The sequence below is a fragment of the Natator depressus genome, chromosome 7 (genome assembly GCF_965152275.1).
Source record: "Natator depressus isolate rNatDep1 chromosome 7, rNatDep2.hap1, whole genome shotgun sequence".
In the NCBI taxonomy this organism is placed as follows: Eukaryota; Metazoa; Chordata; order Testudines; family Cheloniidae; genus Natator; species Natator depressus.
This window is the reverse complement of record NC_134240.1, coordinates 68,224,695-68,248,701: the sequence shown is the minus strand read 5'-3', so window position 1 is coordinate 68,248,701 and position 24,007 is coordinate 68,224,695. Positions and strand designations below refer to the sequence as shown.

At 43.7% G+C, this 24,007-nt stretch overlaps 1 protein-coding gene across 5 annotated transcripts in view; it reads right to left on the bottom strand.

Moving 5' to 3' along the window:
• TSPAN14 (tetraspanin 14) overlaps positions 1 to 24,007 on the bottom strand; it is a 76,869-nt gene that overhangs the window by 9,373 nt on the left and 43,489 nt on the right. For all 5 annotated transcript variants that reach the window (XM_074958710.1, XM_074958709.1, XM_074958711.1 and 2 more), the window contains 4 exons: positions 11,945 to 11,995; positions 6,197 to 6,343; positions 5,202 to 5,372; positions 917 to 1,042 (listed from right to left, as the gene is read on the bottom strand). In XM_074958710.1, the coding sequence (XP_074814811.1) occupies positions 917 to 1,042; positions 5,202 to 5,372; positions 6,197 to 6,343; positions 11,945 to 11,995 (495 nt within the window). The remainder of the gene's footprint in view (positions 1 to 916; positions 1,043 to 5,201; positions 5,373 to 6,196; positions 6,344 to 11,944; positions 11,996 to 24,007) is intronic.

Genomic DNA, 24,007 nt, shown 5'->3' with positions numbered 1-24,007 from the left:
TTAAATACCAAAAATAGCATTTTGTGCAAAGAGGTGTTTCACAGTACTGAATGCCAGAAACAACAACAAGTTTGTGATTAAATCAAACTGAGTGCGACTAATTCAGACTGCTATTAAAAAAAATAAATAATAATCAAACCTTGAGAAAGGGGTGTCCTTCAAATCTCTTCTGAAGCACTGAGATACTACAGTCCTCATGTCCAACTCAAGGTTCATGTCGCAGCCAGGCAAGCAAGCCAGACAGACTGCTTTTGGGCCCGAATCCAGCAAAGCACTAAGGCGCATAAATCCCACTGAGGCCAATATGATTACTCATTTTATCAGCAGAGCCAGTGAGTCCGTGCTATTTTATCTATCACGGGGGTGGGTATAGAACAGTTTTAAGATACCCCCTTCACCCTAGGGACTGAGCACACTGCTCAGACAGAGCTCCCAGGTCCCATCAGCTTTGGGAACAAGAGACCAGGAACTCAAGGAAACAATGGATTTCTAACAAAACAATATCCAACATCCATGGGCTTTAGGGATACAAAATTAGTTTCTCTAGTTCTGACATCAGTGTTTTTCAGCAATAGACTATAAGGTTTCTTTGGATCTCTGAGGAATTTGGAATAGCAATGTACAGTGAGACAGATTCTCCAGCAAGATAGGAGCAAGTGTAGCATATATTCTCAGAGGCTCTCCCCTCCATCTTCATTTACTTTTCCTGTTCTTTTTCTTTAAGTCTTTTCATACTCTCCCCAACCCCAAACACAAAGAAAAAGAGAGAGAGTTTATTTCCAGCATATTTTCTCTTCCTCCCAATCTTTATTTCCCTTCTTCTTAAAACCCTAGACGTTACAGCATATTCAGGAAGCACATCCTTTCAAAATTCTCCAGTAATAATATAGAAATACAAAGGCAGGAAATAACTCACAGCAGGATCAGGTACACAGCAGGAAAAGGGAACCCCACACTTCTCACGACTTTTGCTTTCAGTGCTGCAGTTGAAGTAAATGTTAAGATCCCAGTCATCTGGCCCCTGAGCACCACAGCAATGGTTCTGCAACAGATGAGGAAAAACTTAGAAGTGCTGTATAAAGAGAATTGTCCTCATAATAGCCCTGTGAGATAGACAAGTGTTATCAGCTCAGTTTAACAGATAGAGAAACCGAGAGAGAGAGGTAAAGTGACTTGTCGAAGGCCACCCAGTGAATCAATGGCCAAGCAAGAAGTAGAATTTTGAAGACCCTAGTATCCTGCTTACCCTAGACCAGTGGTTTTCAAACTTTTTTTCAGGCGACCCAGTTGAAGAAAATGTTGATGCCCACGACCCAAAGGAGTTGGGGATGGGGGGGTCAGGGCTTTGGGCTGGGGGTGCGGGCTCTGCGGTGGGGCCAGGGAGGAGGGGTTTGGAGTGCACGAAGGGGATCCGTGTTGGGGCACGGGCTCAGGGTCGGGGCAGGGTATTGGGGCACAGGCTTACCTCGGGTGGCTCCCAGTCAGCGATGCAGCAGGGGTGCTAACGCAGGCTTCCTGCCTGTCCTGGCACCGCAGACCGCGCTGCACCCCAGAAGCGGCCAGCAGCAGGTCCGGCTCTTAGGCGGAGATATTCAAGCAGCTCTGCGTGGCTCTCGCCCGCAGGCACCCCCCCCCCAGCTCCCATTGTCCGGGAACCAGCCAATGGGACTGCAGAGCCAGTGCTTGGGGTGGGGGCAGCACACAGAGCCCCGTTTCCCCGCCCCCGCCTAGGAGCCAGATCTCCTGCTGGCCATTTCCGGGGCGCAGCGCAGTGTCAGAACAGGTAGGACTAGCCTGCCTTAGCTGGGCAGCACCACCGATGGGACTTTTAACAGCTCGGTCGGCGGTGCTGACCGGAGCTGCTATGACCCAGTGCCTTACATTCCGCGACCCACTACTGGGTTGCAGATTCCCAGCTTGAAAACCGTTGCCCTATACCAGGGTATCTGTTAAAATTGTAACTTCCGTCCAGTTCCTGGGGACAGACATCAACATGACAAGAAATGTCGTCACAACTGGCACTCTAAATGGTAGTATCAGAAGAAAGGCCATGGACAGACTTGGCCTCAGAAAATGAAATATCACTTCACTTCTATGAGTTGATCCCATTGGGTTCGGGTAGATACATTATGGAAACCATGCACTTCCACTGTCCACCCACGCTGTACCCATTTTATATAAAGCGGACTTGATTCTCATATTAATCAAGCAATATATGTGTTTATATACTTTAGACGAGGTACTGTTAAGCAAAGCAAAACTACAACTAGCAAATTTTGAATAGTTATAGGGGTACAACTTTGTCCCACCCTCCGCAGACCAGTTACACAAACATTTGCCATAAGTAAATATAGAAAAATGTTACAGAGATTGAACTTTCCTAAAATGTCAGTGTTTTATGAAACTGTAATTAAACACTTGAAATCTCCACTACAAAGTAGGATTTTCCCATCCCCATTTTACTGTGAAATTTGTATACAAAACCCACGAAATTTACAAAGCTTAATCAGAAATACATTCCTGAAACTTTTTCACCAAAAAGATATATACATGATTTGAGCTAACAAGACAAAGAATCAAAACAAACAAATTTACTGATCCAGAGAAAATAGCCTGATTAATGAAACAAGACATTTTCAAAAGTCTCCATTATAATTTTAAAATATTATGGGAAGTGTGGACCAAATATAATGTGTTCCATTAGAAAGAAAAAACTAATCAACAATAACTTCAGGAACAGCAACATCCAACAGACAACACTGGAAAATAAGTTTGTTTTAGAATGGACAGCATCACAATAGTTGGGGCAATTCAGAAAAAATGCATTAACTTTGGAGGAAAAAAGGTTTGCAGTAGTGGCTAGAAGAAGGAGGGGGAAAAAACTGCTAAAAATAATTCTGTGTCAATACCTTCCTTCTACTTCTTTAAATCAATATGTTTCAGATGTTGTACATAAAAACTTGGAGACAGCAGCAAGTGGGTTTCCGCCTTTTCATCCACCCATTCTCCCTTCCCACTCTCCCCTGCTCCACTCACCCCCAAAAAATCACTGCTAGAAGCCATGCTCCTACTAAAAATGCCAAATCAGTCTGTGTAAGTAAGGTAAGGCTATAAAGGAGAAGCCCTGCTCAAATGTAAGCCACAAGGTAATATGACTTTGCGTTAGTCAATGCAATGAGCTGTATACAAAAAGCTCTTCACTAGCCCAGAGTCACATATTGAAGGCACTGCAAGTCAGCCCGTGCCTAGTTAGAAGATGGATTTCAACATGGCACTGAAAGAATATGGCAGTACCTTCTTGAAGGGTTTCCTCAATCTTACAGAGCTACATTTAGTGATGGATGTCAAGTTGTTTCCCTGTTGCCTAACCGTGTTCCCCACTGTGGGTGAGTGACGGGCTTATTCAGAGATTTTCTGGCTTTATTTCCACATTTCTTAGCCTGATAATCTAGCTGTGGAACTCTCTTTTGGGGAAATTTAGCCTTTTATTTTTATTGAGAGCATTTAATAAGGGTTCACCTGTAAATCAGCTTAGCACATTAGCCTGTCTCATTGCATTAAACCTGGATCAATAGCAACACCAGGAAGCATGAAAATAGTATGCTGAGCTGAGACATTTACTGATGCTGAGAACTCACTGCGAACAGGTAAGAATGAGCTGTGGTGACCTAATCGGATCTATTAAAGAGCAACACAGTGCACAAATTGCCTATGGCATCCGCCAGTGTAGAAATCTGAGAATTAGAACATCTCCAATAATCTACATGACTATCTGAGCTAGTCTTTCTGCTCGTGCTTAACCACTTCTACATCTAGTGGTTAATACCTGGATGAATGGACAAAAAGAGCACTGGGGCACTGCTTGCATCAACCATCCAAGTGGAACGTAAGTGCAAAATAGCATTGCTACCAGTTTCTGAATCCTTGGCAAAGAGACTGATTTCTGGTTCTTAGCCTGTAAAGGATGGAAAGAAATTGCCTATAAAAATCTTGTGTGCCATGGGGGGAAAAACACTGAACAGAGGAAGTTGACCCCCTTCACCACAGCCTGTGTGAGCTCACATACACAATGGTTATTCTTTGAAGGGCCAAAGTTTGTCCCTGATGAAGTGCTTACTGAGCACATGGGTAGCATTAGAGGTGTGCTTTGCCTTGCATACTTACATTATGGTAAGAAGCTGTTCGCCAACCGATCTGAAAACCACCACTCAATTATTACTGTAGGACTTGTAATATCCTGGTGTGTGCATGCATGCCATTGTCCTCTAATGGATGGAATGTTAGCACCACTCCCATTAGTAGACTTGTCTTACTCTTTAGGATAGGCCTTCATTGCACAAGGTGTTGCTCTTAACTCCCCTCCTGTCCACACACACAGACCTCTCATCTGAGTGTAGTGGTGCTTTCAATCTGGGCTAGCTGGCCCAGGGTTAGAGCCCAGGTTCTGCTTTCAGTCAGGCTGGTAACTTGCCAACTTTGCAGGACACAAGCTAAATCACTTGAGTGCTGATAGGCCTGCAACGCTTTCCCACATACCCAGAAGGGCAGAGAAGTTCTCCAACAAATCATTTTGAAAGAACCAGAAAGCAGCTCAGCTTACTGAAGCACAAAAGCCCATGGGACATGCCCCACAGAAATCCCTGTAATACATGCAGGTGAGTGCACAGTAACTCAGGTAGGGCTTTGCAGTATGGCTGCTCACCCCTGTGCTAAGCTAACCTGGGCGTCGATCACCCAGGCTTACTGTACTGAAGAAGTACCCTTTGAGACTGGCCCATTGAGGATAAGATCCAATACCTCTATACTTAAGATAGTCTCCTTTGGCTCAAGTGGTAGAGGTCTAGGTTTCTGAAACAGAAATGTCCTGCACTGTGTCCGTGTACATGGACAGTGAAGTCCACTTAAACGCGATGTGATGATTAAGTCAACAGCTATGCAGTTTGCTTGGTTGCAGAATTATTTTAGGGTACTGAGAGTTATCTTCATTTTGCTGGAGGGACACATCTATTGACACCATTAAGTAAAATCAGGGCAGTCCAAAGAAGGCAGAACTTAAAGTAATTTTTTTATTTTTTTTTAAATCTCCTGAGAGAGCATTTTTTTTAAATGCTATCCCAACAACTGGAAAACCTCAAAGATTAAGATTGTTCTTAGGGTGAAAAAGAGAGGCAGAAAATGTGGCACGTTAAAGGATGACTTACAATTTTCTGCAGTGAGTCAATAAGGTTCTGTAGGTCAATGTCATCTCGGTAGGATTTAATGTTATTCTCAAAGAATTCCTTGAACCGGTCCCTCACCCAGTCCTGGAACAAGAAAGCCAGCACTGCTACAGCCAGCTCCAACGTAAATATAAGTACAATTGCTCCACAGAACTGCAAAATAAAGTCAGAGGGCACAGATTACAAAACTCTTATTTCAAATACAACCACATCTCAACTCAATTAAAAGTAGACACAAGGACTTCAGTAAAATGCTCACAAAGTACAAATCTGATCAAGACACAAGGCAAATTAAAATTAAACACAGTGGGAAACAAAATACAATAGGTGGAGTTATCTTCTTATTTGGTCGTCTTAAAGTCTGCAGTGAACATAGACACTGTGTCATAGTCCACTGTAATACAGAGATAATGAAAAAGGAATAAGCCAGTCAGAGATGGCAACACATGAAAATAATGGTCCTGACAAAGGTAGCTACTTGGATTTTTATTTCAATTCTTTTCTCAATTAAGCTGTTAGCTTCTGGATCCAGTGTAACATTAGAATTAAAACTGAGTTAAGCATTAATTTCTGTGCTGGGGTCCCACAGTTCCACCTACCAACCATTCAGAAGAGAAATGCATTTTAATTTAAGGAAAATATAGTTTATAAAAACTTTCCACAAAATCCTCTCAACATTTCCTGTTTTATTGAAGGTATCCTAGAATGCCTAATTTTGTGACATTAGAAGTGCTATGGGTTGCAGTGAGACTTCTGGTATCGGAACATATTCCAGAATAAAGAGAAAGAAAGAGGTAAGTCTAAATGTACTACTGTTGTGGATACCACCCCCAGCCACATCAACAGGAACATTTACCACACACTTCTGTGCTCAATTCAAATGTCTGGTTTCACTTAACAGTTCTTCTTTAACTGTGACACTATCCTTTCTCTTCCCTGAGCACTGAGCCACCAGACAGCACCACCAAGTTACTTACGAACTTCAGAAGGCAGATGTTTTCCCTCAGTGCTCCTACACAACCAGCGAATCCCAGAACAAACATCACTCCTCCAACCACCAAGACAAGTACCACCGGGTCAAAGCCATGGAGACGGGTTACCTTCGTGAGATCAGATAATACACCCTAAAGAGAATAATCACAAGGGAAAATAGGTAAACAAAAGGAGCACGTTTTTCATGATCAGGAGTTGTATTTTATTCCCCCACAGTTCTACTTCTGTATCCTCCTGCATTCATACTTGCTTATCAATTCAATGTATGTGCAAATAGCCACCATAACACAGAAATACTCTCTGGAAAAATTTTAATGTGCAATCTTCCACATGCTAATTTGTGTATTATACCTACAGATATGTCCCACAAGGGTCAAGCCGTCCAAGCACCAGGCCTCCCTAACCTTCAGCTTCTCCAGCTTCCTGACCTGCCTCTCCACAGGTCACCCAACAAACCAGAAAAAAAAGAAGGGACAGAGTGGGAGGGAAGAGAGATGGGAAGCTCAGCGGGAAAGTGAGCAGTGTGATGCCTTTCTGCCCCAGAGGGAATGAGACAGTGAGATTACCACAGGAAGATATAGCAGAGCCCAATCCTCTCCTCTCCCATTTCACACCTGGAAACACAGAAAGCTAGGAAGAAAAAAAAAATACTCTGATTCATGGTAATCTGCAGCTGTGCACATTTATGTCAACTTTCCACAAAAGAAAGCTTTCTTTTACCCTTGTGTAGGCAGGGCTGCTGAAACTATATGGGAGAGAAGAGTTTCAAAATTTTTAAAAAAGTCTAGTTTATTTTGTTATTGTCTTATGCTAAGTAAGAGCTAGGACAGGCTTTCAGTAAAGGGAATGCAAAGGCACTTAAAAAGAAAAAAAAAAATTAAGCATGGAGAAGCCACTAATGCTACATTGATGTTTTAGAGGAAATTCTGGAACAGGAGTAAAAGTTGCATAGACAAAAGGCTACATGCAACTGTAACCCACACACCTCCTGGCTGTGGTGTTCTGTCCCACTTGTAACACCGACAGACCATGGTTGTCGGCGGGCAGGATCGAACCGGGGACCTCTGGAGCTTAGTGCATGAACCTCTATCGCATGAGCTAAAAGCCAACTGGCTCTTAGCTAAGGCTGTAGAGCAGACTCATTTTATCTCTCTCTTTAAGTCAGGGGTGGGCAAACTTTTTGGCCGAGGGCCACATTGGGGTGCAAAACTGTATGGTGGGCTGGGTAGGGAAGGCTGTGCCTCCCCAAACAGCCTGGCCCCCACCCCCTATCCGCCCCCTCCCACTTCCCGCCCCCTGACTGTCCCCCCTCAGAACTCCCAACCCATGCAACTCCCCCTACTCCTTGTGCCCTGACTGCCCCCTCCCGGGACCCCGCATCCTCAACCGCCCCCTGGGGCCCCACCTCCTACCCAACCCCCGCCTTTTTCCACCCCCCAGAACCTCTGCCCTATCCAACTGCCCCCTGTTCCCCTCCCCTGACTGCCCCCCGGGACCCCCTGCCCCTTATCCAACCCCCCGGCCCCCGTACCATACCACTCAGAGCAGCATGTCTGGAGCCATATACACTGCCGTGCTGCCCTGCATGAGCATGCAGCCCCACCGCACAGAGGCTGTGGGGGAAGGGGGGGGATTAGCTAGGGGCTAGCCTCTGGGGCCAGGAGCTCAGGGACAGGGCAATCCCATGGGCCAGATGTGGCCCGCTGGCCATAGTTTGCCCACCTCTGCTTTAAGTGGTCTTGGTGCCACTAGAAGGGACAGAACACCACACCCAGGAGGTGTGTGGGTTATACACTTCCCCTAGCTGAGGAAGCATGTCCTGCGCATCAGGGTCTTCCCAGCTGAAATCCCAGAAGAGCCCCTACTTGTAACGCTGGCAGCCCCTGCTTGTCGGCAGATGGGATCGAACCTGGAACCTCTGCAGCTTAAAGCATGAGCTTCTACTGCATGAGCTAAAAGCCAGCTGGCTATTAGTTAAAGCTGTAGAGCAGACTCATTAATTGCTCTCTAAGTGATCTCAGTGCCATTAGCTGGGACAGAACACTACACACAGAAGGTGTGTGGGTTTCACAAACCCCATGAACACCTTCTGCATGTGACCCTCTAGGCCTAGGGAAAGCTTGCACACCACAAGGAGGTTTTCCTGGAAAATTGTATATAAATAGGTGTTTGATCAATCACACCATTTCTTCATCCAGCACAGCAAATTAGTTGAAGCAGAGCTGCAGTAAGAAAGGTGAAAGAAGAACTCACAACCTAGCACTAGCTTTGCAGAAAAATCAATCTTCACGGAGATTTCAACTAAACAGGCTACCACAAGATGGTGCTAAAAGCCTGGAACCATCACAGCATTTCCACCTAGCGTCAAGCCTGAGGATTTGAACTAGGGCCACAGCAAAACAATTAGCATGCAGAGTGTAGCAATCAGCTAGGGAGCTTTCAAGCTTCAGAACCACCTTTTCCCACCTTAAAGCCCTGAACAATGTCACAGCTGCTAAGGAATCAGTTACAGATGATGGGTCTGTGGGGGATGTTTTTGTCTTGAGAGACATGGGTGTTTTCCCCCCAAGACATTTTGCTGTACTCTTGAATTCAATTCATCTTGACTACTACCACGCTTTGGGGGTCTCCTTGGACATCCTTCTGCAAACTGAGGGAAAGCAGTGTACAAACAAACAAACAAACTTCTGCCAGTGTTACAGGGGAACCTACATCAAGACAAATTAACAGTTCCTTGAGACCACATGATGACATGAACACATTACGGTTATTTAGCAATACTTACCTTCCAACACCAAAATACAACATTGTTTTGGCTTTCATTGACCATTATGACTAGCTTATGCATATGCACCTGTCTTTATTATATACTTTTTCATCCACCTCCTCTTTGCTTATTGTAGTTTGCCTAATCTTAGAACATGAGTTCTATGAGTATCTTTCTGTTATGTGTTTGCATAGGACCTAGTATGATGAAGCCCTGATTCGTGCTGACTGAGGTTCTTAACACTAGCATAATAGAAATTACTAAAAATTACATACAAAATGTAAGTGCACAACCAGTTATAAACGTACACTACAAAGATGATCTTTCTAGACGGATGAAAGTAAATGAGAGTATAATTGCAATAATATTTAATATAGTAATAGATCATGGGACAAACTAAGGTTTAGTATTGTTTCGTTGAGAGAGACAGGATAAAGAGAAAGTGGGGAGTACAAGACCGATCTTTGGTGATATCCATGTGGCCGCCAACTTTGTGAAAGCATGAAAGTTTCCAAGTTACCAGCAATATGAATACAAGAAGCATTCTAAACTGAGGAAGACCTCGGTCTTTCACTCTATAATAAAAAATGGGTAAAGATCAACAGGTTATAGAGTGCCATTTACAAAGCAGTGCTGGCAATTACGCCATGAAATGAAGATGTGTGGTTCTCTCAACCAAACTAAATCTAATAGTAAAAAGAGAGGTCAGAGAATTCAGAAATATAATTCACAGAAGCAGCCTACTTCTCTCAAAACATTGTATATTGCCATCTTGCTATTCAACACAGACACCAGCGCTGGAATAACTAAAAATACACATCACAAAAGGGGGATTTTAGAGAGTCAATAGTATCCTCTAATAAGCATGTAAATATAAGGCAAGGATATTGCTTTCGGGAAATTTTGTGATTGCTACTCTTTGGATAGGGATAGCACCCCAATGATATTTAAGAATTATTACACCTTCCTCTATAATTTAAAACAAACTGCCAGAGTGGGCTCTCATTAGAGCTGCCAGGTTGGCAGCAGTAACATGCTAACAGAACTTTACTTTTAATCAGCATTTGTCAAAAAGTACAAGAACTAGAGAGGAGCCGTTGCATGTTACACTTTACTCTGACCAATTATCATAGCCTGGGCATTCTCCATTCCAAAATCGCTGAGAATATGTAGACTCTCTCATGATTATGAATGTCTAATAAAAATAACCCTGCTGAAGAATTAAGCTGAATTAATTCCGACTGGAGGGGAAAAATGTGAGGAATTCAGAATTATGTAGGTGCCAGATACGTTTGGATGAGATTAACAGTTTGCACCGGGGGAGAGTTCAGAACTTCTCCTTGGCTCTTCACCAATGATGGAGGTGGATGTGGGAACTTTGTTTTGCTTTATAAATAAATTCATCTCCCCGGTTTATTGCAGCATCATAGCTCATGGAGTTGTTTCTTTACTGTACATTCAGAGTTCCATCTGCACAGGCAAGTAGACAGGACAGATCCACACTTCATCTGCACGAGAGCTGAAGAATATCAGTAACATCAAGGGATTTAGACACTAGTTTTTCCTCACTGATTGTTTTATCTTATCTGTAGCTAACTACATGCACAGTTTACGGGTCTTTAAGCCACATTCACTTTGGTTGTTGGTCAAATCTGTAACTGAAATTCCAATAAGTGCTTTTTCTCCCAATACTGTTTATATTTTGCCAATTCCAGCCCTTGCTCTCAAATCTATTTAGCAGTTCCTCAACAGCATATGAAGTGAGATGGGGAAGAGATATCTCAGTTATCCACCACACCTAAGGAGTAATGGGGAAAAAATTAAGGGAATGTATAAACTTACCGGGGATCGATGCTGCAGGGATCGATGCACTGGGAGTCGATTCAGCGGGTTTAATGAAGGAGTTATCTAGTCAAATTTTAGTGAACACCCGCTAAAATCGACCACAGATCGCTCTCCCCTCGACTCCGGTACTCCACCAGAAAGAGAAGCATAAAGTAAGTCGATGGGAGATTGTCTCCTGTTGACCCAGCGCGGTTGCAGACACCGCAGTAAGTCGACCTAAGCTACGTAGCTGGAGTTGCGTAACTTAGGTCGACTTACCCCCATATAGTGTAGACAAGGCCTAAGAAAGGGAAAATTTTGGTTGAATAGCAGGAAAGCTTCCAAACTATGATCTACTAGCCTTTGGAATAATCTCTCACATCAAGTGGGGGAAATCTCAGCTCATTTAAAATTTGAGTAGATAAAACTCTAGTAGGTGTACAATAAGGTGATTTACTGACAGGGAATTGGACTAGATGACCCAATAGATGTATTGCATCTCTACAATAGATTCTAAAATAAAGTTTGTTAACAGAAGTTGTGACATTGGGGCTCAGACTTTTTTTCCCCCTACAAACATCCCACCTCCACTAATAATTACAGCAACTCAACAATACATACACAGGCACTTGCCGTTCCAAAACCCTGTTGTTTAACTCTAATCACAAGCAAGTCACAACAATGCTGGTAGCAACAAAAAGAAATTTTAAGAAAAAAAGGTCAGACACATATGGCTAAAGCGTACCATCATCATCAAAATGGATGGTTCCAGCTATCACACTTGGTAGATCGAATTGTATACCTGTACATATTTAGTCCAGCTCATTCCTCGTGGCAAATGGAAAAATAACGGAGTGATGCTGGGGTGACTACCACAGGACTTTGAAGGGGAGAATAGGTTAATCTAGCAAAATATAAGAGGGATATTATACCTGTGCTGCCTACTGTACATAGGCCCTACAGACATAACCATCCCTATGAAGGGCAAAAACTAGGACTTTATTCTATAAAGTAGTAAATTATTTTTTCCTTAAGAATTTAGCTCAGATGTTTTTAACTCCTATTGTTTCTTGAGGATGGGAAGCTAAAACACACTTAAGAAATTGGTTAATGCAACACCAACAATCCTTCATAGTCTTACCTTTTCACTCCATGCCCAAAGCCCGGCTGCTAGGAAAGCAACTCCAGCTAGCTACAGAAAAGAAAATTTGATTAGTACACTAATCAGGAATGAAAACAAGACTTCCCAATGTGAAATAATATGCTCCCCTCACCCTCCTTAGAAATAATCACCATAAATACAAAAAATAAAGCAAATAGGAGAATGTATTTATGAGTCTCTGTATGCGTATAGGCTTACATAGAACAGCAGTCCTTTTCTCAGAAAAAATTGTTACAGCATAACATAAAAATCATCTGATAGGAGAGGTTTCCTAATTAAGTTAACACTTCCTGTAGGAACAGAAGGGCTTGTTAGGACTCTAGAGTTCTGTATAAAAGTGATGAAGTGAGCTGTAGCTCACGAAAGCTTATGCTCAAATAAATTTGTTAGTCTCTAAGGTGCCAAAAGTCCTCCTTTTCTTTTTGCGGATACAATCTAACACGGCTGCTACTCTGAAACCTGTATAAAAGTGTGTTCCCCTCATGCGAGGTCTACCATTGTATCTATACTGAAGAAACAAAAACATAGGACAAAGACTAACAATGATTGAGGAAATAGGAAAAAAAGTCTTGAATTCAGGAAGCATCACCTACAGTTTTCATTAATGTTAAGCAAATTTAGTACTGGCAAAGGATACCAGATCTATAGCACAACTAGAGAATGAGATTCTCTGACTAGGCACATAGCTCGGCAGTGGCAGTGCATGTTCCCTCTGCCATTCCACATGTGTGCCTTAAGCTTGTCCTAGGGGAAACATCTCCCAGAAATATGCTGAATCTACTCAGTTCTCTGTGAATACCTCTGAAGAGACTCTAAGCATCTCACAGGATCAGGCCTGACCATCAGCTGTGGCTAGTACTAGGTACTCTAATGATGAATGGGTCTGAGCCATCTCAACCCCAGACTCTCAGACTTGTGATTCTGGAATGCTGATACAAAAAGAGTTTGCAACAATAAAAGGCAGAGAGCAACAGATGTGCTTGAAAAGAATGTACATTGGGTTTAAGGCCCAGATATTGAAATACTTATGCATATAAATAATCCCATTGATTTCAAGGGGAATACTCATTTGAATAAAGAAAAGGATGTGAATAAATGTTTGCAAGATCAGGGCCTAAAATAATAATTCTAGTGTTTTGTCTCTTTAAATCTTAGAGTACTTTGAGATGGTTAGTATCATATCCCCATTTTGCAGTAGAGAAACAATCTCTAATGTCCTCTTCCTAGCCAAAACTCAGAACCAGTACTCCATCCTCATCCTCCTTGACGACAGTTGACCATGCTCTCCTAGGAGGACCAGATGTCCCGATTTTATAGGGACAGTCCCGATATTTGGGGCTTTTTCTCACATAGGCTCCTATTACCCCCACCCCCATTCCGATTTTTCACATTTGCTATCTGGTCACCCTATCGCCTTCTTTAAATCTTGCTCTCCCTTGGGTTCTGTGACTCTGTACTATGCTGGTTCTCCTGCCACTCTAATCATTCCTTTAGAGGATACTCCTCCCCCCCCCCAGCTTTCTGCAGGGGTTATAGATGGCTTTGTCCTTGGTCCCCTTCTCTTCTTTTTCTAAGTAATCTCATCTGCAAGACACAAATTCAGCTACCATCTCCACATGCTGATGACGCGCAGATCTACCTCTCTACTCCAGGCTTGTCTCTTTCTGTCCAAACCAAAATCTCAGCACCTCCCACTCTCTCCCCAACATCTCCTTGTGGATGCCTAGACATCAACTCAAGTCCTCCCACGTCCTCTCGTGATTACAATGGACACCATCACAACACAGGCATGTAACCTGGACATCTTTGACTCAAACCTCTTTCTACGTTGCCACATCCAGGCTATATGTAGCCCCTTCTCCTGTTCACTGGTCCAGTACGAGGTTGTTCAAGATAGGGTAAGCCTGCCTTGCGACTTTTTACACAACTTTGGGAAACTGGGCCTGAGGCTCCTTTGTGTGCTCTGCATTGTGTGTCAGTGTGTGTTCACCTCAGACCAGACCCACTCAGACAAACCATCAGGAACAAGGCTTTATTCTGTAAAGAACATAGAACAGAATTACAGTCCAGTAGCCTCCTCTCTGCTTGCCTGCTACGTGCTCCCAGCTCAGTCAGTGCTGAGACCTCCCGCTGGCGGAACAGAGGGTACATCCTGGCAGGAACCAGCAAGTTCTCCCAGCATGCCTCAGTTTGTAGTCCACAACTTGTAGTTTCTGGGGCTGCTGTTGAAGCACACTGGACCTTGGGCTACATATACCTAAATCTTGCAGGTTATGCAGAAATAATCTCTCTAAAATACCACCTCTCCTATCAATCAATGCAGCTAAAATGCTCATCCAGGCTCTCATCATCTTGCATCTCAATTACTGCAACATCCTTCTCTCTGGCCTTGACAAATACAATCTTGCTCCACCTATACCCATTCACAAGGCTGATTTAAAAAAAAAAAAAAAAAAAGTCACTCATAGCCCTTTGCTTTGACCACATCACCTTCCTCTTTGCATCCCTCCACTAGCTTCTGCCTCTACCGCACCAAAAACATAAGCCGCTTATTGTCACTCTCAAGGCCCTTTACAGCCTATCCTCACCGTAGCCATAATGTTTCATTCAGTGTCAATTTCCATGCCCGATAGGTCAATAAGTGTAGCCTCCATTATGCAATTATTGTATTTTCAAACAAGCACCTTCACGCTTTCCTCCCATGCTCCTCCCTTCATGTTTGAGAGGAGATCCCCATAAACGTCCACAAACCTACCTCATTATCCTCCTTCAAATTCATCATTTGCTGTCATGCCTACAAAAAACTTGACTACAGTTAGGCAGTGGTCTCAGCACACCAGCAGCCTGTCATGCTGACCAATATTGTCTCATTGTTTCCTTGTATTCCCTCAGTCAGTCTGTCAATATCCATATTAGATTGTAAACTCTGTGGGGCAAGGATCTTTTTATTCTGGTTCGTACGGCTCCTAGTGCACTACTAGCCTCAATCATAGATCAGAACCCCAGGAATTACAGCAGGGTCGCCAACTTTCCGATGGCAGAAAACTGAACACCCTTGCCCTCTGCCCCACCCCCTCCTGATGCCCCACCCCTTATCCAAGGCCCCGCCCCCTGCTCACTCCATCCCCCCTCCTTTCATCACTCATTTTCCCCCACCCTTGCTCACTCACTCAATTTCACTAGGCTGGACAGGGGCTGGGGTGCAGGAGAGGGTGAGGGCTCTGGCTAGGAGTGCAGGCTCTGGGGTGGGGCCAGAAATGAGAGTTTTGGAGTGGGGTGGGACCTCTGGGCTGGAGCAGAGGTTTGAAGTGCGGGGGAAGTGAGAACTCCAGCTAGGGGTGCAGGCTCTGGTGTGGGGCCGGGGACAAGGGGTTTGGGCTGCAGGAAGGAGTGCGGGTTCTGGGAGGGAGTTTGGGTGCAGGAGGAGGCTCAGGACTGGGGCATAGGAGGGGGTGCAGGCTCCAGGTAGTGCTTACCTCAGGTGGTTCCCGGAAGCGGATGGCATTTCTCTCCAGCTCCTAGGTGGAGGCACGGCCAGGCAGCTCTGCACGCTGCCCCCGGCCACACATGCCACCCCTGCAGCTCCCATTGGCCGCTGTTCCCACTACACTGTCCGAGCCGGCACTTGAGGCAGGGGCAGCACGCAGAGCCCCTGTGGCCAAGCCTTTCTTTGCCTAGGAGCTGGAGAAAAATGCCAGCCACTTCCAGGAACTGCGTGGAACCAGGGCAGAAGACACCCACCCAGAAGTATGACCTTTTAAAATGCAGGATTACAAACATAAAATGGCCATGTTTGGTCAGACCAATGGTCCATCTGGCCCAGTATCCTGTCTTCTGACAGTGGCTGGTGCCAGATGCTTCAGGGGAATGAACAGAACAGGGCAGTTATCGAATGAGCCACTCCCTGTCATCCAGTCTCAGCTTCTAGCAGTCCAAGGTTTAGGGACACCAAGAGCATGGGGCTGTTTCCCTGACTGTCTTGGTTAATAGCCATTGATGGACCTATCCTCCATGAACTTATCTAATTCTTTTTTGAACCCAGTTATACTTTTGGAATTCACAACATCCCTTGGCAACAAGTTCCACAAGTTGACTGTGTTGTGTAAAGTACTTCCGTACGTTTGTTTTAAACCCCTGGTTCTTGTGTTATGTGAAGGGAATACAGAAGTGTTGTTTATCATTTCCTCCACACCATTCATGATTTTAGAGACCCCTATCATAGCCCACCTCAGTCATCTCTTTTCTAAGATGACCAGCCCCATTCTTTTTAATATCTCCTCATAAAACAAGCCTTTTCAGGGCTTGGTTTTAGCCCACTGCATTTTTTCCTCCTACAAATAAAAAATTAACTCCTTTTAAAAACTGTTTATTAAAAAAGTGCATGCTGCCTCCTTAAGGGATCATTCTATTATCCCATGGCCCATTTTTTTAAAACTGCTTATCTGCGCTCTGGTGATGATTTCAGAGAATTTCATGCACTACTTCACCCAGCTCATTCCCCTGTTTAGTAATTTCACAGGGCAGTACTAGACTGAGTGCTCCTGTATTCCCTTTTTTTATGATTTGTCTATGTCAAGACTCATTACCTAACCTCCTTCCCATTCAATTAGATAAGCCATTTCTTTGCTTCCTGCTCCTAACTTTAAGCCACTTTGAATTAGGTGGTAGGGATGGTCTCCAACTCCTTCCTTTTCAGAAAGCAGCAAGTTTGAGAAACTAACCCAGATTTTGCACTGACTTAAACATTCTATAACCCCCATTAACTCAGCTCTTTCATGTGAAGCAAAAATTGATCCTTGCTCTGACCTCAACACTTTGTAGTCACAGGCAGCCTCTGTCTTAACACCCAGTATCAGTATCCAAACAAAGATGAAATTTTCCACTCCCAATGTCTGAGCTAACCAGCTCTTTATCTGCTCCCCTAGAGCATACCTGCTGACCTTGTAGGTTAATAATATGCTGCTATAGCAAAAGCTTTTCCACAGTTTGAGAGTAAATGAGGTCTCATTCTCACTTCTCTAAGTCTATAACAGAAACCATTTACCCAAAAGGTTGGAGGCATCTCAGAAACCTATGCATAAACAGTTTCAGATGAAGGAGAGGAGACACTGACCCAGAGGCCACTCAAGACAATCAACATTTCAACATGCCACCCTCTTCCTCCTAGGCCTTGAGTGGCAGATTTAGCCAGGCTGCCCCTCCTTCATGACAGAGGAGTGAACAGGCCAAACCTGCCATCTTAGGCAGCTGCCTAGTTTACCGATACCTAACCAGCTTTGGGAATGCTGCCTTCTGGGTGTAGAGTAGTTAGAGATAGGAAAAAACTCTACCTTGCCCTTGGCACGGAGGGTACAGTTCCCCAGAAACAGGCTGAATCCAATATTAGACTGACACCATACTTGCTTTCTCTCAGCCAAAAGGAAGTGCAGTAGGAATGCTAACTCAAGTATGCAAAGCCTGGGATCATAACCAACTTTCAGGAGTTTCCGTTGGCAAGAGCTGCATTGTGCTAGAAGAACAGTGGTTTTTAAACTGAAGTCAGCTCTTTGTGCATTCTTGATTCTTCTTAGCATATGTGCAACATGCCTCAGGTGGCACGTGAACCAGGATTCATCAAAGTATTTGGTCCGCTGGTTGGATCGTTAGCTTTCCCAGCCTGGGCACTGATGGGGAGTGCGGTATGAACGCTGCCCCCCTGCTGACAGGCCATAACCAGACTCTAGACAGCCAACAATGGCTTTTCTAAGGTGCTTAGCAACAAGGAACCCAACCATCACTTGCTAGGTGTCCCCCGCTGCTTTTTATGGGGTGGCTTAAACTGTGCTCCAGATTATAAAGGATTTTTCTTAAATTTCTCAGACAATTTCCTTATTACTTACAGCAATTCCTCCCAGGTCTGAAATTGTTTGTTTGCTTGTGCTATATTCTCTCCCCCTTCATTCACTTTACAGAAGCGCTTTTATTACTATTTGTGCGTGCTAGGCAGCTGGCCATATTTCTTTTTAATTAATATGAAGAACTGACTGCAGACATTACATATATAATTTTCAATCCAATTTTGGGCTCACCAAAAGGTGTCTTCTGCTCTTTTGTAGTAAGCCTGATTTCTCCCCTTGAGCTCACATTAAATGGTGTTCTTGTCTGACACTTCCACTATCTCAGAACCAGTACTTCTACTATTACCACTATGGAGGACTTCATTTCTCTTGAGTCTGTGATTTGCTATTCCCCTCTAGGCTTGACAATACATGCCTGCTGAGAAGTAGAGGGCAATATCTTAAAAAAAAATAACCTTTTTCTAGCAAAAGCAGCCATATCTGGAACGACCACCTTGTGTGAGCTGAACACTACAGCTAATTCCACATGATGGAGTCAAGGTGGGGGGAAAGCACAGAGCTTTTTTATCATTACGCATTAGGCAGATGTCAGGATTTCGAAGTGTCACAGCTTCTATTGCCACAGGCACAGCACTGATCAGAGTGGGAGAAATTCCTAGTTTGCTCTGTGGCTAAAAATGCTGAGGGTGATGTATAAGCCATTTTATACCTAGTTACTCAAAAGAGTGTCAGATGATTCTGCAAGAGCTCAGTACCACATAGTAGGACAAGCACACAGAAAGTGATGCAAAACAATTACGCATGAAACAGCCACGGGTGGACAAAGTGATGCTAGTTAAACTTCCATTTCAAGGTTAGATGAGCAATAGCATACAGTGAACATGCAACTTGGTCATGTTGCAGCAAGTACACACCTTGAGTGTTAACAAAACCTCCCCCATTTTAATAAGCTTTGAAAAACATATGGATGTGTCAAAAGTAGTAGTGACCTAGACCACACCTAAGTCTCTAAGCAGTGACTTTTTCAGGTAGGGAATAGAAGTGTTTCATTGTGGATTTTCTATTATACAAAATTCAAAGCTAGAGCTAGTTAGGAAATTTTCCAGTACCGATTTGCATCAGAAACTGCTGATCTATGGAAACATTTTGGTTTCAACAAACCTTTAACAGAACCCTGTGTAGTTTCCTGCCAGGTCACCTGGTGGGCTGCTGGGGATCCTGAGCCTCCAGAGTCAAGCTTCCAGGACAGCCCCGCCATTTAGCCTGACTGGGAGGTCCAGGACTTCCAGGGTCCCTGCTGTGGAACTGGACGTCCTGGCTTGAACTGGGGCTCTCATGCCTTCTAGGCTCCCACAACTCCAGAAGGCAGTGCAGGAACTCGGGGGGGGGGGGGGGAGTAGAGAAGGGGAAGGGAACAAATTGAAATACTTCAATTTTTCCCCAATATGGAAAAAATTTGATTTTTTTTCTCTTAAGGAAAATTTTGAAAATGTCTAGGTTTTGTTCTAGTGAGAAAATTTTCTTTTCAAAGCATAGGCATATCCAGTGGAAAGGGAATTCTGAGTTTCAACCAGCTCTTTTTAAAGACATCCATCTAATATTTCCTACTCATGTGCCACAATGATGCCAGAAGGCAAGAGAAGAAGAGGCTGGTGTAGGGTGCAGGAGACAAGGTAGCAAGTTGCCACAGCATGGGTTAATCTTGGCAATAGGTAAAGGGTTAACTGGAACTTGAGGAAGATTTCTAGAAAATTAATGGAAGGGGACTAGCTGATACACACAAAAAGAAGAGAGGACCATGCTGCTATTCACATAGCGAGCTATTTAACACGTTCATGTTTGTTGTGTTTGAACGGATTACAGCCTTCCTGTTTTGTTCCCATCCTAATTTAAAAAAAAAAATGGATTTCTTAATTGAGAAGCATTTATTTTGGTTTCCATTAGGCAGCATATTTTACCTTGCCTAGATAGGAGTTGTTGGACAGTGGGACTGGACACCCAACAATTAAAACAGCTGCGTGTTGCTTCTGATTATTTATTACTGTACTGCAAGAGGCTATGGAGAATTTTTCAGAGACTGACAGGAAAACTGCTTCCCCTTAAGATTCAGCAGAAAAGACATTCTGTCCCATTGGTCCTGGAAGGAAAGGGGAAGATAGTGTCTTTTGATTTCTCTCTACAGTTCCACGTGTCTTTGTTGCTCCCAATCTGGGGATAATAAAAAAACATGTTCATCTCTTTGGTATAACAATGTTTTAACTCTAGATGAAGGATCACAGGGGCCTTTGGACATAGCAAATCAATTTTAATTTTTCTGTGCTATGTACATTCCACTTTTTCCCACTTCCTTGTTATGTACTGTCACTCAGAGAGGTGATTGACTTGTCTGTTACAGTAATAGAAATGAGGCAAACTTGTATTTCTTTCTAAGTGTAGGTCTACTCTGAAAAGTGACTAAAAACAGCACTTTGGGTTTCCATGTTAATCACCTCTAGCACCTTCCAAGCCGCATATTCTCAGTTTACAATTAAGAGGATATATTTTTCTGTCACCACAAGCTCTCAGGTTGTGCTCTGAAAGTCAGCTCCATTCTTTCCTTCTTGTGCATTACCAGCCAGCTATTTTGTAGGCCAGATCATACCCTCAGCAACTTTGCAGCCTCACTGTTGAATCTCAGTCAATTATGCATTGAGAATCAACAACGGAAACAGTAGCAGGCTCACTCCTTAGCCATTTGACTCGCTAGAACTAAGAGATGTAGAAGCTTATTTCACCAAGAACAGCCGCAGTGCAAGCTGCCCAGTAGAAAAGAGCTGTTTCCCTGTTCAGATTCATTTGAAAAAATGTTTTGGATGAATGCATGTTAGCTTATGAATTGTCAATGGTGCACTATGGGCCAAATTGTGACACCCTTACTCACTACATAGCCTTTAGGTAAGGGTATCACAATCTGGCCCTTGGAGTATTGCTGCCAGTAGTCACAATTTGTGGAGGCCTATCACAAGTTACTGTGCGTTCCCAATTGATTAAGAGCCTTACATCCAAATTCAGCAATATAATTTGATGACCTTGCAAGCACTTCTGAAATGAATACACCTTCTAGCGTGATCACACAGTGAACCAGCATGTTTTTCCAGGCATGAGCTTCCACCCTCACCTCCTAAATGCGCCAGATATCCATGAGAACAAAATCTTACACAAGTGAGTGCTGAAGGAGCTGTGTGTGAGCACACCCAAATTTAGAATTCACTGTGATTTTTATTCCACACTATTCTCCCAGATCTATTTCCCAGCCTGTGCGGCTCTAACGTGAGCTACAAGGACCACCTCTCAGTCTCCATGCTCATTTGGTCTTTGGTGAGAGGTTAGACCAAAAGAACTGCCAACAAGAACTACAAATGAATCTAATTGTGGTGTTTTTGTGATGTGGATACCAGTCCAGAAGCAATGGACAGAGAGCAAACCCATCATTAAATGGGTCATCAGACAACCATCCTATTTTAACAAGTTTTGGTTACTATCCAGATGGGCTGGGAGTTGATCCAACCATGGTGGTAGTGAGGTGACTCACCATCAGAGGTGGTACTCTCCTTGGTCTATGTGCCTAATCGTCCAAGATGTTGAGCCACCTCAACCTCAAATAGGAGCAGGATCAGGCCCCAGATGCACTGCATTTGAAATCATCTGCTGAAATAGGTCACAGAACTCCATAAATATCAGTGAATTTATAGAAGTGGAATGATGGAGCAGATTCACACGGCTGCCAAAGTGCAAATATTTAAATGAGTGAGAGTTCCTTGTTTTTAAATTCCATGTGAGACTTTAAATGCCTCATTGATAACTGCTGAAAAAAATCTGTAATGATATTCTGTAGTGACAAATGGCCTTAAAAGTGAGTGTGTCATGCTGCAAATTAGTGAGCCTTGGAATGTTACAGAAGTTTCTGTTTTAGGCATCCGCCTTTTACATGGACTCAAACAATATGTTTTAAAACAAGAATGTCATCTTGGATCATCCAGATGGCCTCTACACTTTACAATCAGTAAACCCACATGCACCATGAAAGAGGTTGGATGGAAACATACACAACAAATCCACCACACCTCTGCGAACAGGAAGTTCAAATGAGCCACCAGCAGCTGCGCCCTTCCTGCCTTTGGGTTTATAGATCCACGACAACTTTGAAATGTTGGGTTTTCTTTTTATATTCTGTTCAGAGAGAAATGCCCTCTTATTTTGTAGGACTGTCTGAATTATTCATTGTTATATAGAACAACTGCACTCTGAAAGGAGACAGTAATGCTCAAACTTACTTTTAAAATCAGTCTCATACCCTCTCTGAATCCCCTCATCTATGTCAGCAGCAACACCTTTAACTATTAAAAAACAAAGACTTAAAATCCAATTTGCCTCTCATCACATAGGGCTAAATTGGGGTATTTATTTAGTCACCATCCTGCAATGGGGAAGGCACACAGAAAAATTGCTTTAGAGGCATTCCGTCTCGGGGCCTGATCCAAAACTGCATGGAAACATTCCTACTGACTAGGAAGCACAATGCTTTTTGCAGGTCGCCAGTTGCATTGGGAAGATAAGAGTAATTTGGTACTCTCCTTCAATGGGTGTACACATTCTCTCGCCCATGTGACAAAACCTGCTTTGCTGACAAGTGTGGTGTATTGAAAAAAACTGTTAAAATTGCAAACCATCACTTTAAATACTCTGATGTTTTCCTGGCCCTGCTTGAAGCCAGGCCGCCCTGTAGGAAGCATGTGATCAGTCAGCCTGCAGCCAGACTGCTTAGAGTAAAGTGGGGTGAGTTCTGCCTCAGAGACAGCAGCCTGTTTAAGTCTCTCTCCATGGCAGGGTTTTTAGGTGTTATTCTGGGTTTGAAAGTAGTGTTACGCTACAACCTTCCAGCAAAAGTATTTATGTTTATCTAAATTCCCCATGTTTATGCTGTGAACTTAAACAACCAGCATATAACAGGAGTGGAGCCATGGCTCAATATACTCCCCTCTCTTTCTCTCCCTGTCCCCTTTCTAGAAAGTTGCTCTTGGGGGTCAATAAAACAACTTGGTAACAGCTGCTTTTCTCCTTCAAGCACAGGGGCTGCTGCTCTGGATGTCCTTTCAGGGCCGTACAAGACACTACGGATTCCTTCCTCGCTCCACTGCACAGCTGAGCAAAAAGAGGAGCTGCAATTTAAAAATCCCAAGAAACCTTTTCCATTAACATCATGAAAATGCTGATATTAGTCTTAGATTTAAAAGATCATTTTATTTTTATAAACCCTAAATTTTGTACTAAAGTTGACCTGAGATGACTGTAGCGTTATCTTGTTCAGAGCAAAGATACTGGGCTTGCATCACCCTATGGTTTCCCACCTATTGCTATATTTTTTTCTAAACATCTGAAATCCCAATTGCTAGCGGCCAGGAGCAGAATTAGGAAGTAACTCAAGGTACATCACAATAAACTGCATTCTGCTCTTCCTGTCGAGATGTGGGTAAGGATAAGGAGAATTCTGGACTGCTCAATCCTTCCCCCTTTCGCTCCGTGATTCCTGGATTGGATCTCAAGAGTGCAAGCAGTTCAGAACAAAAGCATTATTGGGGTATCCCTCCTGCCCTCCAATGAGTTTTCAAGGTGAAGGGTAGGCATTTTGGAGCACTGCTCTACAGCCAAAAAACACAGGGTTAGAGCCACAGCTTTGGTTCATTGGGCATGTCTACACTGCAATTAAGAACCCACGTTTAGCCTGTGCCAGCTGACTTGAGCTCATCATGGGGCTTGGGCTGTGGGGCTGTTTGACTGTAGTGTATACTTCAGCGCTTGGGCTGGAGCCCGGGCTCTAGGACCCTGCAAGGTTGGAGGGTCCCACACCCAGAAGTCTACACTGCAATAAAACAGCCCAGCAGCCCAAGACCCACAAGCCCAAGTCAGCTGGCATGGACCAGCCACAGGTTTTTAATTGCAGTGTAGACGTATGCATTTGGACTAGCATCCTACTTTTCCACAGTCCCACTGACATCTCTCTCTCTCTCAGAGAAAGGTACTACTCCACATAAGAGTGTCAGAATCTGGCCTTTAGAAGCACAGAATTATCACCTTATCCCGTGAACCTGTCATTCACGATGCAGCACAATAATGCTGTGTTTGCCCCGAAGTGGTTTTAGAACACAGAGAAATCTCAATGGGAGAT